The 15,843-nt window shown below is 40.7% G+C and overlaps 1 protein-coding gene across 1 annotated transcript in view; it reads left to right on the forward strand.

Moving 5' to 3' along the window:
• The window catches only part of SLC22A3 (solute carrier family 22 member 3), an 87,865-nt gene that overhangs the window by 63,061 nt on the left and 8,961 nt on the right, over positions 1-15,843 (forward strand). Inside the window, exons 6-9 of the mRNA XM_022560740.3 lie at positions 7,088-7,185; positions 7,305-7,519; positions 14,765-14,873; positions 15,620-15,732. Of these exons, the coding sequence (XP_022416448.2) occupies positions 7,088-7,185; positions 7,305-7,519; positions 14,765-14,873; positions 15,620-15,732 (535 nt within the window). The remainder of the gene's footprint in view (positions 1-7,087; positions 7,186-7,304; positions 7,520-14,764; positions 14,874-15,619; positions 15,733-15,843) is intronic.

The raw sequence follows: 15,843 nt of genomic DNA on the forward strand, positions 1-15,843 counted from the left end.
AGAAATTGGGGAGGGTCATTTTGAACAAAAGTTCGTTGGAGGATGAGAGTTTGGGGTTGTGACAGTTTCACGTCGGTGGCGTTGACAGGCAGTTTGCTCTTACTGAGGATTGTGGAAATCTTTCATCCTCTGCTGTGTAAGTTGAGGTGAGGTGTATGTGCTATCATATGCCACTGATGAGAGTTTAAATAATGCGTTGGTAAGAAAATGTTCCGACTAAAATACAGCATCTCTAGCTTGACTCTGGCTGGTTGTCTCTCTCTTTTTTAAAAAAATTATTTTGTATTGAAGTATAGTTGATGTACAATGTCGTGTTAGTTTCAGGTGTACAGCAAAGTGATTCAGTTTTACATACACATGTACCTTTTTTTTTTCAGATTCTTTGCTCTTATAAGTTATTACAAAATATTGAGTATAGTTCCCTGTGCTATACAGTAGGTCCTTGTTGGTTATCTATTTTATACATAGTAGTGTATATATGTTAATCCCAATCTCCTAATTTATCCCTCCCTGCCTTTCCCCTTGGGTAACAAGAAGTTTGTTTCTTGACCAGAAACCAATCCCATGTCAGGAGAGCTCTGAACACCATATTTATAACAGATTGTTATTTACAATGTCTTTCTCTTTCTTGGCAATTTAAATTAAAATGTCAACTTCAAGAAGTGTTTCAGAAAGGCACCAGAAAGAACTGTAAATAGAGCTGGACTAATCAAAAAAAGATGACTAAAGCGTGCTTTTAACATCATTGTTGATGTAAAACAAAATCTTGGCAGAATTAAAAGACAATTAAGAGTCAAATAGAGCAAACAGCCATGAGTTCAGTAAATGAGTGTCGGGGCACCAGCATGTACAGTTTACCTGTGAGCAACCCCTTTTTCAACGAGTGTCATTACTAGGTAACAAGACTCCAAACAGACAGATGTTGCCAGGAGCATTTCCCATCTTCCTTTGCTCCTAATGAAAGCAGGCAGACACCGCTTAGATGGATAAATGTGTGACAAAATACAATGCCAAGCTAGATACGAAAGATAACATTCTGCGTGGTTCCATTTATATGAAATTCTAGAAAGGCAAACTGTAATGACAAAACGGAGATGAGGGTTTGCCAGGGGCCAAAGCTGGGGGCAGGGAATTGGCTGCAAAGAGACCGGAGGAAACTTTTGGGGGCGATGGAGATAGTCCACATCGTGATGGCAGCGGTGGTTATATGACTCTACACATTTGTCAAAATTCATTGAAATGTAACTTAAAATTGCTGAATTCTACTGGACATAAATTATATTTCAGTAAAGCAAATTTTAAAATCTATCTATCTGTCTGTCTATCTATAATAACCTGACATAGCGTTTCTATTCTTTTGTACCTGACTCAGACAATGCAAAATCTGGTAACGCTTTGACAATAGAAAATAAGCATGATTTAGTTTAAAAATATAGAGCTAGAAGTTGTTGTAAAAGAATAAGAGCTGCAACAGTTACTACACATGAGTTGCCAAGACTTTCCTGGATGAATTCCATCCAAGATATGGCTTTTAGTCTCTCAAGGTCTTTGGACACCCAGAAAGTGGGTCATCTTTCAGAATATCTGCGTCACTGTAGAGAGCGTGTTAGTAAATCAAAGACCAGCTGGATTTGTTCTTAAACTGGCAAAATACTTGCTTGGAAGCACTATTAATCCTTTCATTTACTGAATGGGGAAAATTGGTTTTATGGTCTCGATTACCTTCAGTTGCTATCAACACTTCATATTCTGTTGGTGTAGGATATATACTAGGCATTAAACTTGTGCTTAGGAAAAGCAGAGATCATGTGACTGCTTGATTCTAATAAATGTTAAAAGTTTGAAATTAAGACTAATACTAAATATTTTTATGGAGTAAATTTGAGTAGTGAAACAATTATTTTCATTCTTTAATGCAAAATTATTTTGCCTAAAGTATTCAGTTATTATGCAAAAGCATTGTTCTGGACTGAATTCTCCAGATAATTCTGCTTTTGGCAACAGGTAACAGAAAACCAACCTAAATGGGCTTAGACAGTAAGCACAGTTCCAGGCTCCTGGATCTGGGATTCTAGAGATAGAACAGCATCCAGGGTTGTTTAGACCTGGGTCTCCACACTGAGCCATGGTTTCCTCTCCTTCTCCACCCTCCACTCGGCTTCTCTCCTGGGGGTAGGATGGCTGCTAAGACCTATTTGAGCCCACTCTTTCCTCATTAATTCCCTGAGGGGAGAGAGAGAAGATTCCTCGGATGCCTCTGACTTAAAGGCAATGAAGGACTTTCCCAGAAGCCCTTGTTCTCATTGGTTCAAATTCGGTCACATGTCTATCCCTCATTGGTTCAGAATGGGTCATGTGCCCAGTCACTGACATAAAGGATAGAATTACCCTTAGATGATCAGACATCCGCCTACGATTGGAAACAGAGTCAGCTTCCCTGACAACACGAATTGATGAAGTATGTGTGTGTGTGGGGGGGATGGTGTAGTGGGGGGGTTCTACTAAGAAAAAGAAAGAGACAGTGATACTGAGTCAACGACAACAAAAGGTGCATAATGTCTAATTTAAATCCATCACTTTAAAAGTGAGTTATCTTTTCTTGCTACAAAAGTAATGTAGGTTTAAATTTTAATTTTTTTTTAATAATGAAATATCTTCTATACCCCTGTCACCCAGACTCAACAGTTAACTTTTGCTGAGGGTACTTAGGAGATCCTTCCTTTCTTTCTTTTTTTTTTTTTAAGATGTTGAGGGTAGGAGTTTATTAATTAATTAATTTTTTCTGCGTTGGGTCTTCGTTTCTGTGCGAGGGCTTTCTCTAGTTGTGGCAAGCGGGGGCCCACTCTTCATCGCGGTGCGCGGGCCTCTCACTATCGCGACCTCTCTTGTTGGGGAGCACAGGCTCCAGACGCGCAGGCTCAGTAGTTGTGGCTCACGGGCCTAGTTGCTCCGCGGCATGGGGGATCCTCCCAGACCAGGGCTCGAACCCGTGTCCCCTGCATTAGCAGGCAGATTCTCAACCACTGCGCCATCAGGGAAGCCCCAAATTTTAATTTTAAGAGAATATTTATAGCCAGAAAGAAGAAAGTAAAAGCCACCTTAATCCCACTACCTCTGAGAACCATTAATGATATGATACAAGCATACTTTTAAACAATAAAATAAATATACTCTGCAGACACAGTACAGCATAATGGTGAGCAATACAGACTCAGGTAGCAACTTCCTGGTTCAGCTACTCCTTGTCTGTCTTTGTTGGGTTAACTACTTAGCTTTCCTGTGCCTAAGCTTCTTCTTCCCTGTAATGGAAATAACAGTACCTGTATAAGTTCGTCCAGCACTAACCCTCTAGTTCAGAGGTTGGCAGTCTACCGCCTGCAGGCCAGACCTGGCTTGCTGCCTGTTTTGTAAATAAAATTTTATTGGAATCCAGCCACAGCCATCCATTTATATATCCACTTATGGCTGCTTTCACAGAGCAGTGGTACAGTCAAGTAGTTCCAGCAGAGACCTGATAGCTCACACAACCAAAAGTACTTACTATCTGGCCCTTTGCAGAAAAAGTTGGCTGGGTTAGACCATCAGAGCTCTATTGTCTTGTCAGAATTTAACATGTCATAATTCTGTGGTCATGTAGTAACTTAACTAGCCTGGAGACCTGATCAGGAAAAAGTGACATCTGCAGAGCAAGAGGCATTTATTTTATGAGTTAGAAAGAGTTAAGAACCATGAAGAGCTGAAAAATCTACAAAGGTGTTTAAGTGTCAAATTATCTCTCTGAATTGACTAGAGATCTTGAAATATGTGAAGTTGGATTTCCCTTAAACTCTGGGATGTTGACGTTGGATGGACCAGAATGAAAGTAATTTGTTCAGTCTTATCTAAGACATACGAGTCATGGCTATAGGCAGAAAATAAGAAGATTGAAGAGGAAATAAAAGAGAGTCCATAATAAATTGTTTTGAATATTGCTTTTGAAAAGAAAGGATTGTCCCTATCTGTGTGGTCTGAGTGAACAGTGACGTACATGTGTGTACGTGAGCAGAGCTGTCGGCTCTCCCTGGAGAGAAGAGAACAGTCTGAGATGAACATGACCCAGGTCTAAGTTGTGGAAAAACCCTAAGTGAAAAGATGAGAATCACTGGAATAAGTGATACATTCATGGAGGAAAACGGCTCTCATATGATGAGTGGCTTTAATCTTGAATTTAAAGGTCCTCAAAATCTAAATTATTTTAATCAAGGCCAACTTTTCCATAAAACAGTGTTTTAACTAAAGATTAAATACTTGGTCAAGTGCATAATGTCCTTCTTTAAAATTATACAGAAGTCACCGTCGACTACAAAGAAGTTTTCTAGAATAAAAAGCTTTTTATACAGCCAGCAATGCAGTGAGAGGATTAAGAACAGAGGCTCTCCATCAACTGCCTGGATTTCAAATCCTAGCTTAGCCACCTTCCTTCTATTGAATCCTTAGTGTCTTAAGCCTTGTTTTTCTTATCTATAAAATAGGATCAATAAAAGTACTAACTTTAGAGAGTCTCGATGAGAATTAAATGAAATAATTCATGTAAAGTACTTAGCCCAGAATCTAAGAAATATTGCACACTCCATAGAAGTTAGCCATTTTAATGTGGGCAATATATAGAAACTAATTGTGAAAAACATTTTGATAACCTACCATGTAATAATATACAGTCATCCCTTGGTATCTGTGGAATATTGGTTCCACGACCCTCTGCAGATACCAAAATCCTCGGATGCTCAAGGCCCTTACATAGAATGGGTCTCAGTTGATGCTCTGTATCCACATGTTCTGCATCCACAGATTCAACCAGTCACAGGTCCCACGGTTGGTTGAACCCACAGATGCAAAACCTGTGGGTGTGAAGAGCCAACTGTATTGTGATATACTGAGTTCTTTCACTTACGGTATTTCTGCTTTATTTTTGGAGCAGCAAAGTTGAAGGTAGGGGTCTTAGAATTTCGGGGATTAGCTCAGGGAACATTTTAATAAGGATTGTATTAGTGACAGTACAGGTCGACTTGCTGCTGAAACACTGCAAAAATACAGTGACAAAAAAGAGAAAAGTTTCTTTTTCTTTAACATGCCCACCCAGCGTTGAGTAGCCCGGCGCTAAAGGCAGCTCTGTTCCATGAGGTCCTCTAGGACCCAGGTTCCATTTATCTTGTTTCTCCTTCTTCGCCTGCAATAGGTTGTATAATCAAAGCCATTTCACCAGCATTGTCTTCTTCCATCCTTCAGGAAGGGAAGACAGTGAATGAAGAGCAAGCCATTTCCTTTTTAAAGGATGGGGCACAGAGCTTGTACACATGGCTTCTGCTCCCACCTCATTGCTGAGATCTTAGTCACTGGGCCACCGTGGTTGAAAGAGAGGCTAGAAGATATGACTTTAGCTAGGCTGCCATGCCCCCAACTAAAATTCCATGGGTTCTGTTATCAAAAGGGAGATGAAAAGAATGGATGATGGAATCAATTAGCAGTTTTCCACTGGTGTTGGTAACTACTAATACTGCTTCATTGACCCCTAGATACTGTTAATTTTGAGACACATCATCATTTTATGCAACACTCAGTAAGAAAAACCATGCTATTGAAACTGGGCACATTGCTTTCTTATCAGCCGAGTTGTAGGACACGTCCTAATTTCGAGATTTTTCAGCTGTGAAGAGTGTGTGTCTTGGTATAGAAGAAATACAGTACTGGAAAGACTTAGGAAAAGAAAGTGATCTAAAGACATCCATTTTTCAGTCTTCTTCTGTGTGTGTGCCTTTCCTTGGGGCAAGCATAGGCAGCAGATATGCACCTTTAGGTGACCTGTTGAGCGTAATGTTTAGAACAGGTGATTGACAAGGTATTGTACTATCCGCGTGAATTTAAGTCAAATTCCTATGACGGCTGGTAGAGGGACTTTTGACTCAAAGTCTTGGGGAAAAGTTGCCTAGATTTTCACTCATTCTGGACCGGATCTGGAGTTGAGTAAACAGACAGTGAGGGTCCTGTTTTTGCTAGCCAGGGTTCTCACTTAACAGAAGGACAAAGACCGAGGGCTATAGTCTGAGGGAACAGACATGGCCATGGCACTTGACTTCCTGTCTCAACATTCAGTCATCACCCAAACACTGGCTGAACACCAAGCACTTTGCTTGGTGCCACAGCGCAGTCCCTGCCCTCCAAGAACTCCAGAGCTCATGCAGGGAGAAAAATAAGTAGACCCGTAAAGGCATGCAGTTGCATATGGGCTATGATAGAAGTCTGGTAAGTAGACGCACGGACTGGAGATCATCAGTTCCCAAGAGCTCCCAGTGGCAGGGAAATCAAGACTGGGGAGGTGTAAGGACTCTTCAAGCAGAAGTAACAGAATATACAAGTGTATGGAAACATGAAACAGTGGTCACTTCAAGGGGACTGAGTTATGATCCCTTTGGCACACAGGACTAGAAGCAGTGGGTATGTCCAGCTTTGTTTCCCTTACAGTGCCTTATACATAGGAGGCAAACAGCAATATTGGTTTAATCGAATTAAAGAAAAGGCCAACTTCTTGGATGGCCAAATAGAGACGAGCTGAATTTTCCTGGATCAAAAAGATGCCGGATTCCAGTAAATGGACGGAAGCAAAAAGATACCTTTGGTGCCATGCTTGTTTGGGAACTTACTGTTATTCTAGCTTATTTGGCAACTTAAGGTTTGAGGATTTAATGGATAAAGGAACTTGTTTGGAACTGCTTTCACCAGTTTTATGCTTATTTTCTCCAATTTAATAAATGCATAAGTGTATTTTACTTTAGAACACACCTTTTATCCTTGTTTACCCAGAGCATATAGTACTGCTGGTATTACCGTAAGAATAGATTCTCAATGCAGCAAGTACATCTTTGTGAATTTGACCTCTTACAAAGGCTAGAGAATCAAACTTCTTATTCTCAAGTTTTAAGATGTAATAACGAAAGACCCTGGTCTGTTCAGTAAGATCATCTGGTAGCTTTGAATCTGGTCAATGACAAATCTATAATATGCAGATGTCTCTTGCTGTATATTGCTACTGAAATCTGCTTCTCTTATATAGATCACTGTTACAGATGAGGAAGTTAGTAATCCATCCTTTTTAGATCTGGTGAGAACTCCCCAAATGAGGAAGTGCACACTTATACTTATGTTTGCTTGGTAAGTTTGACTTGTGATGGATTCAAAAGCTTGTGTCAAATTTACAATGCATCCCGTCCTTCAGATCAGGTTGAAGTTATCTCTTACTTGTTCTCCCTTGTCTTTCAATGTTGCTCCAGGTTCACAAGTGCTGTGGTTTATCAAGGACTTGTCATGCGCCTGGGAATTACAGGAGGCAACCTCTATATCGACTTTTTCATCTCGGGAGTTGTGGAACTGCCAGGAGCCCTCTTGATCTTACTAACCATTGAGCGTTTTGGTCGGCGCCTACCCTTTGCGGCAAGCAATATAGTGGCAGGAGTGGCGTGTCTTGTCACTGCATTCTTGCCAGAAGGTAATTGTCCCCTAAGTCTGTTTGGCAGCCAAGAACTTGAAAAAAATCTTAAAATAATCAAGAATGGAGAACTTGTCTTTAGAAAATGGACCATAGCATCAAAATCGTAGTGCCAGTCGTGCTCTAGTGATGTCACTCTGTTTTCTGCCTAACCAGCCTAACTACTTTGAGTATAAAAGATTGGTTCTATAGATTTTTCTGTTTTCTCCATTTCTCAGTTCATTTATGGATGAAATAGATGTGAGAAATCTAGCTTGGAGTGATGTAGTTTACTTTTTAAAAAATTTTAATTGAAGTATAGTTGATGTACAATACTATAAGTTTCAGGTGTACAATATAGTAATTCATAATTTTTAAAGGTTATACTCCATTTATAGTTATTATAAAATACTGGCTGTATTCCCCGTGTTGTACAATATATCCTTGTAGATTATTTTATACCTAATAGTTTGTACCTCTTAATCCCCTACCCCTATGTTGCCCCTCCCCACTTCCTCTCCCCAGTGGTAACACACTAGTTTGTTCTCTATATCTGTGAGTCTGCCTCTTTTTTGTTACGTTCACTAGTTTTTCGTAGTTTTTAGATTCCACAGATAAGTGATATCATACAGTATTTGTCTTTCTCTGTCTGACTTGTTTCACTTAGCATAATGGCCTCCAAGTCCATGCATGTTGCTGCAAATGGCAAAATTTCATTCTTTTTTATGGCTGAGTAGTATTCCATTGTGTGTGTGTGTGTGTGTGTGTGTGTGTGTGTATATACCACATCTTTATCCATTTATCTGTTGATGGACACTTAGGTTGCTTCTTGGCTATTGTAAAAACACTGCTGTGAACATAGGGGTACATGTATCCTTTCAAATTAGTGTTTTTGGTTTTTTCTTGGATATAGACCCAGGAGTGGAATTAATGTCATTTATTTTTGATCACCTTTATCCAACTTAGTTTTGTGATATCATTGACCCTGTTTCACATTTCTTCCACGTGGCCAATCCCATGTGAAACACTGAGGTTGCAAAGGGAAGGAAAACACGTCTTGACTTCAAAAGGTAGACAACCTAGTGAGGAATATAGACACTTCAATGCTCTCACAGCAAACTGTGATAAATGAACTAATAGAATGATTTACAAGATTTAGAAATAGGAAAAAAAAGGTGCAAGAAGTGATGAATCCATGGGGATAGTCAGGAGAAGCTTCCCAGAGGTGAAAACTAGGCACGTATGAAGAAGGAAGAGAAATGTGCCCTACAGAGGGGAAGGCTAGGAGTTATTTTACAAAGGAAAGCATGGTTCTCAGAAGTACGCGCCACCTTTGATGGTTCGGGAACCAAACGTTCTTTGTTATCACAGGAATATCCTGGCAAGGAGGCTGAGGGATCATCTGTCACCAGTGGAGATGGCCTCACAGCCAAGGCCAAGCCGAGAGCTTGGGCGTGGTCTTGTGAGCTTCAGGTGGAGGACAGGTGGCCTCCAAGTGGCTGTTGCAGTTTGGACAACGGCAATGAGGAGGAGAGAGGCTGAGAGCAGGAATCAAGGTCGTGGCAGTCGGGCCTGAATGGGAGACAGTGATTTCAGAGATGTTTCAGAGTTAAATTGGGGGGTGGCGGGGGCCTTGATGACCGGTGTATGGTACAGAGGTTGTCAGTGACTCCAAATACACTGTTAATGGAAAGCCGGTTATCTCTGCCTCAGAACACAGCGGGCACTGAACAGAGGAAGCCTTTCAAACTCCCAGGGAACGTGTGTTTTAGAGCAGATCTATTATTTCAGCATTTCAGGAGGTGTGGGGTGGGAGGTGGCTGGCAGAGCTGGAGTCTCTGTTAGTTCTTTGTGTCAGCACAAGAGAAGCTGCCTTTTCTTTTGCGAATCCTCTGCGGATCAGGGAAGAACTGATAATACTGTGGAAGTCAAAACAGTCAGACATGTACAGATGAGTTTATTAATTAAATAAGGATTTATGAAATCCCAAAACATCAGATAGACCCTACCTATTTAAATAAAATTACAGAAATGCCCATCTTCAGAAGAGAAGGGTGGAAAAAAGATGTGAAGTCCTGTCATACTGGAATGGTTGATGATAAACAACTGACTGTTTACATTTATCTCATTTTTCTTGAGCGTATTAGTTTCCTAGTGCCGCTGTAACAAAGTACCACAAACTGGGTGGCTCGCAACACAGAAATTCATTCTCTCACACACCTGGAGCCTGGGAGTCTGAAATCCAGGTGTGGGCCAGACCATGCTCTCTCTGAAGGCTCTAGGTGAGGATCCTTCCCTGCCTCTTCCTAGCTTCTGGTGGTTGCCAGCCATCCTCGGCATTCCTTGACATCATTCCAATCTCCGCCTCCATCTTCACATGACCTTCTCTGCATCTCTGCGCCTTAACTTAACCATTATATCTGCAAAGACCCTATTTTGAAATAAGGTCACATTCTGAGGTTCTGGGTAGACATGAACTTTGGGGAACCCTATTCAACCTACCACATTGAGTTAACACATTATAAGAGCTGGGGAAGAGATTGGCCAATGCACACCTATTTAGTGCCTTTTAATTTCTGCCAGTAAACTAAGAATAGAGATAGTGCAGTGAACAAGACAGACATAAGTTCCGTCCTCGGGAATTATGCACAAGTTAGTAGAAGGTGACAGATCAGGAACATTGGAGACTTCACTGTTCTTTCTGTTTTACTTCGGCACTTTTTCGTTAGGTTTAATTTTTAAATGTAGTTCCCTAAGACAGCGTCATCTGTTCTCATTGCATCTGGAACAGGAATCAAATATCAATTACGTATTCACTGCATATGAAGTTAGGAAAGTGGAGAGAAAGATTAATGACTGAAGTGTGGCCCATCTTTCCATTATGTAACTTTCCCCAGAAGATCTTCTCTGGCCTTAGATTGACTGGGATGCCTTTAATGTGTGCTGCATTCAGCATGATCCCAGAAATCATTGAAGATCATACGTCCAAACCAATATTGAAGTAACTAAGGGGGTGAGAATCAAGCTATTTTATAGAGAACACTCTCATATATTAGAAAATATAAGGCAAAGAATAGATTTTTCTGTTTGGTCCGATCAGTTTTATTTTGTAGACAGAATTTCCCAATTTAAGCCCTAGAATTGTTCTTAGCAACATTGAAAATGAATTGCTCTTATTCTGGATACATTTTTATTTGTATATTCTGCAGATTTGGCCGCTTTTATAGTCACACGCTGGTCATAACTGACTGCTAAGAATAAGTTCAAATCCCTAATGCTGGGAGACGCAAGAGGGAAGAGATATGGGAACATATGCATATGTATAACTGATTCACTTTGTTATAAAGCAGAAACTAACACACCATTGTAAAGCAATTATACTCCAATAAAGATGTAAAAAAAAAAAAAGAACACTGAAAAAAAAAATCCCTAATGCTGTGTGTGAGTACCAAATATTAGCAGAGGTTTCTTGCTTGAGTTGACATCCTTACTTCCACTTAAGGGAACTTCGGGACTTGGTTACTTGGGCTGTTGAATTAACATTAGAAAGACTTTTCCTCTCAGCCTTTCTTGACATCATCACCAGGATGACTGCCCCTGAAGAGAATACTGAGTAGCCTTCTAGGGGAATCAGCTCTAAAATTATCTCAGAGAAAACGGTTTAACCAACTTTCCATCCACTAAGCATGACTTTTCATGGTCTGAAGAATGAACTTCTGGAAAAGAAAGGCTTTCAGGCTGTATCCTCATCTAAGACTCACTGTTTCTGACTCAAATTTTTTAACTCTAATTAAAGCCTGAAAAATAAAGAGCTTTCTAAATCCATACTCACCTGCCATCTTTAATTTGACTTTATTCAAGATGGCTGCAAACTCGGCAGTTTGGGTAAGTCTTTTTCAAATGAAAAAGCTGTCTTGGACTTTTCTCTTTAAGTAAAAAGTAAGTCTGTTTATCTTACTTACTAGGAATTTTCACTACGTTTTATTTCAGAACTCAGAGCAGATGGTGCATTCAGAGGAGATGTAAAATTGTGTTTGTTTAAAATCCTGCATCCTTTCTTCAAAAATTGAGGTATTATTCTCAGTAATCTCTACCAGCTTGACCAAATCCCCATCAGAGGGACTTTCTTTCTCTTTGTTCTCAGTTCATGGGAGGTAGTTTCAGTTTCAGTCCTCATTCTTAACTTGTCTTGCTGTTTTCTGCCATTGCTACGGGAAAGATGTCTATTGCCACTCCAGGGTGAACTTAGCATATTACAGGGATAATCAGAAGTTTTTATGTGCATACGTAATAGTCATACATAACTTACACCTCCTATGAATTGTTTTCATTTTACCCTTTAGTTAAAATGAGCAGTGCAGTGCCTTTGGGACTTCTCTTTTGTTACACATTTCAACAAAATCTCTGTCCCAGAGCAGTGAGATACTGGCCTTTACTTCTTAGAAAGAGTCGAGGACCTTGAGAAAACTTGACAGCATTTTCTTAACGTTTTACTGAATTGACTAGTTATTTATCTGTACTCCTGGAGCTAACCACATACATTTCTCATGGAGGGGGGGAGGGTGTGTGTGTGTGTGTGTTTTAATTTGGTTTCTCGGTTTTTGTTTGTGTTTGTTTTTCCGCAGTCAGTTATAAACTTAAATTGTCATTGAAGTTGTCAGTGGGACTCCCTTGTAGAGCTGTCGTGATTCAGTAGAAAAAACTATAGCTTAAGAACCTAACCTGGGTAATCAAGTTCTTTCCACGGGAGCCAACAGCGTCCTTCTCAGCAGCCTGAGAGCAGCGAGAGGTTTCCTGGTCAGGCCGGGACCCAGGGAATCTGAGCGCCAGTTGCCACTTCAGTTCCCCAGCATCTGGCACCGCACCACCTGCTCACTGAAGGAGGGGGTGGAATGCATTTCCTAGTCCCCCTCCCTGGCCTTAATGAAAAAGTAAAGGCTAAATAAAACACTTGTTTACAACTGGGCCAGAGCAGATGGCGGGCCCAGTGCATCAGCACGACTCTGCTGTTGTTCACTCCCTGGTGTGACGTTAATGTGAGTGCTGCAGGTGTCCTCAGCTGGGAAAAACATCAAGAACACCAGGACGTCCTCAGCCAGTTTGCAATCAACATATAACAAACTGGAGCCTCCCAGCAATGATCTGGATTCTGGAACCCTCTTTTTCTTTGCTTGCCCTCCTAGGCAACTGTTTTATTTAATGAGTTTTAGCTTTTTTATTGGTTGAATATTCTCTAAAGAGAACACACAGAAGGGGAGTTCCCTGGCGGTCCAGTGGTTAGGGCTCCTCGTTTCCACTGCAGGGGGCACGGGTTAGGGAACTAAGATCTTGCATGCTGTGTGGTGCAGCAAAAAAAAACAAACACATAAATCTACTGAGCTTCATCCTTTCTCTCGTCCTCCTCATTCATGCCTACTTTTCTACTAAAAGATTATATATTCAGGAAAGCGTGATAATTCTAAAAGACAAGAGGACCCTTTAGTGCTGAGCAAGCATAAATAAATATGAGTATAAAGGGAGAAGGTTTCCTTTTCAAAGATGGAAGTCAGGCATATGCTGAACGCCCTTGGCTTTGCTTTGGAGAGTAGATAAGCTGCTGTTCACGCGGTCATATGTCCTCACCCAAGTCTACTAAGAAAGGATGGCATAAAATCAAAACTATTGATACAACGAGATACCGCCTCACACCCGTCAGAAAGGCCATCATTAAAACGTCTACAAATAACAAATGCTGGAGGAGGTGTGGAGAAAAGGGAACCCTCCTACACTATTGGTGGGAATGTAAGTTGATGCAGCCACTATGGAAAACAGTATGAGGTTTCTGTTGCCATATGATCCTGCAATCCCACTCCTGGGTATATATTCAGACAAAACTTTTGTTCAAAAAGATACATGCACCCCTATGTTCATAGCAGCACTATTCACAATAGTCAAGATGTGGAAACAATCTACATGTCCATCAACAGATGAATAGATAAAGAAGATGTGGTATATGCATACAATGGAATATTACTCAGCCATAAAAAAGAATGAAGTAATGCCATTTTCAGCAACATGGATGGACCTAGAGATTATCCTACTAAGTGAAGTAAGTTAGAGAAAGACAAATACCATATGATATCACTTATATGTATAATCTAAAATACAACACAAACAAACTTATCTACGAGACAGAAACACACTCACAGACATAGAGAACAGACTTGTGTTGGAGGGGGAGGGATGGAGTGGGATTTGGGGGTTAGCAGATGCAAACTATCATATAGACAATGGATAAACAGCAAGGTCCTCCTGTAGAGCACAGGGAACTACATTCAATATCCTGTGATACACCATAATGAAAAGAACATGAAAAAGAACGTATGTGTGTAACTGAAGAAACTAGCACAACATTGTAAACCAAATATACTTCAATTTAAAAAAAAGGATGGCATCAACTGCACAGCTTTTAAGAAATTTAGAGCACTGACTTTTTAGAGCAAAAATGGTTTATGCCTTCTTCCCTTAAAGCACAAAAGAAAGAAAATATTTAGTAGAGAACATTTGGCGTTTCCCACTAGTTACTATGGAGGAAAGGAGTGTTTCCTCATATAACCAAAGCAGCCCTAAAACAGTTCATTTTTAAATGAATGAACAAACCAGCATTAAAGAATCTGGCTCCTTCTGGATGATTTCGTAGGCAAAGTAGAAAGACCTGGGATGAGGGAAATAAGGAAAGACATACGCCCTGGTGATGACGCACGGCAGAGATGTCCCCTCCCGGAGATCTCAGTCCTTGGAGCCTTGCTGCACTTTAGAAACCAAAGTCAGTTTCAGGTCCAGATTTTTCCTGGTCTGGTGGGAACAGTGATTCTGTGTGTCATCACTAAGGGGTATGAACAGAAAGAGGGCAAATGGGCGTCAGACTGCTGTGATGGTTTTCAAGGGCACAGGCAAAGACTGCCTTCCAGACAGAAGGCCAGTGTACTCAGGCCCTCTAGGAAGGCACTGCTTGGAACATTGTTTTCAAGGTAGCAGCTTCTCAACAAATGCCTTGACTTGTATTTCTGTAATCCAGCCCTGCTCAGGAAGGCAGCTGGTGCACTAAATACTAGCTGTCCTCCCAGTTGCTGCTGTTGTTGAATTTGGGCTACAATATTAGGAGGTATCTATCACTTGCACTTAAAATTAGCAGATTTACGGCCGGGAGAACACTAAGCAAATGCCCTTTGTTGTTTTGTAAAATTGTATTGAAAGCAGACCCTTCCAAATTTTCTGTTTTTGCAGGAATACCCTGGTTGAGGACCATTGTTGCTACCCTGGGAAGATTAGGCATTACCATGGCCTTTGAAATTGTTTATTTGGTAAATTCAGAATTGTACCCAACAACATTACGGTAATTCCAACATCCGTATCGTGGTTTCTCCTAAGTAAATCTGCAGCCGCATGTTTGAAGTTGACTTAAAAACTATGAAATAGTTTTCTTAGCTTGGCGACCTATTACCCTGGGCTGGATTCAGCCCGTGGAAAAGCTAAGTTTTGAGTTGTAGCTTCTTTTTGCATTATTATCATCAATATCTTCATACACAGTTGGGGGTTTGTGGAAAGGCACTAGACCTGAAATCAGAAAATCTGGGTAGCGTGCTTGCGTCATGGGTTACATCTTCCTTCATCAGCAGGGCTCTGTGTAAAGGCTACAGCCTCTGTTCTGACCACACTCCACAGCCGATTATTGAAGGACAAGATGAAACAATGTGCATAGCTAGGGCAGGTTGGCCTCCTTCCTTGGGGGAATATTCCTGAGCACACCTTACCGCCAATCTGGGGTGCCAAGGAGACACATAAGCGCCACAGAGCAGGCTGGGTAGTGAGCCGCTGATGGAAGATTGATTTCCACCAATACTGTAGACCCGCCCCCGCCCCCAACTAGCCTCACTGTGACTCAGCTTTTACCCAGATGTGAACTGGTGCAGGTTGGAAATGATGCGCTTAGGGTATGAGAGAGGAGAAATTTTCAAAGTTAAAAGCTAGAGAAGTGGGAAATATTGTTACAATTTCTCTGTTACTTAGATATCTGAAAATGTTATGTATCTTGAATTTATTTAAATACTTTTTGTTTAAAACAATTTTTTTGTTCTGCAGAAACTTTGGAGTTTCACTCTGTTCAGGTTTATGTGATTTTGGGGGGATCATAGCCCCATTTCTGCTCTTCCGCTTAGCGGCCGTTTGGCTAGAACTACCTCTTATCATCTTTGGTAAGTTCTCACTTTATATCCTATTCTTAAATGCTCTCATCCACATTTTCACATTAATAGAACCTAAAATGATCATCAGGCTGGATATCAATTTTAACCATTTGCTCTTTT

Source organism: Delphinapterus leucas, chromosome 12 (genome assembly GCF_059928025.1).
Source record: "Delphinapterus leucas isolate spDelLeu-1000000601 "Yukka" chromosome 12, BTC_Dleu_Yukka2, whole genome shotgun sequence".
Classification (NCBI taxonomy): domain Eukaryota; kingdom Metazoa; phylum Chordata; class Mammalia; order Artiodactyla; family Monodontidae; genus Delphinapterus; species Delphinapterus leucas.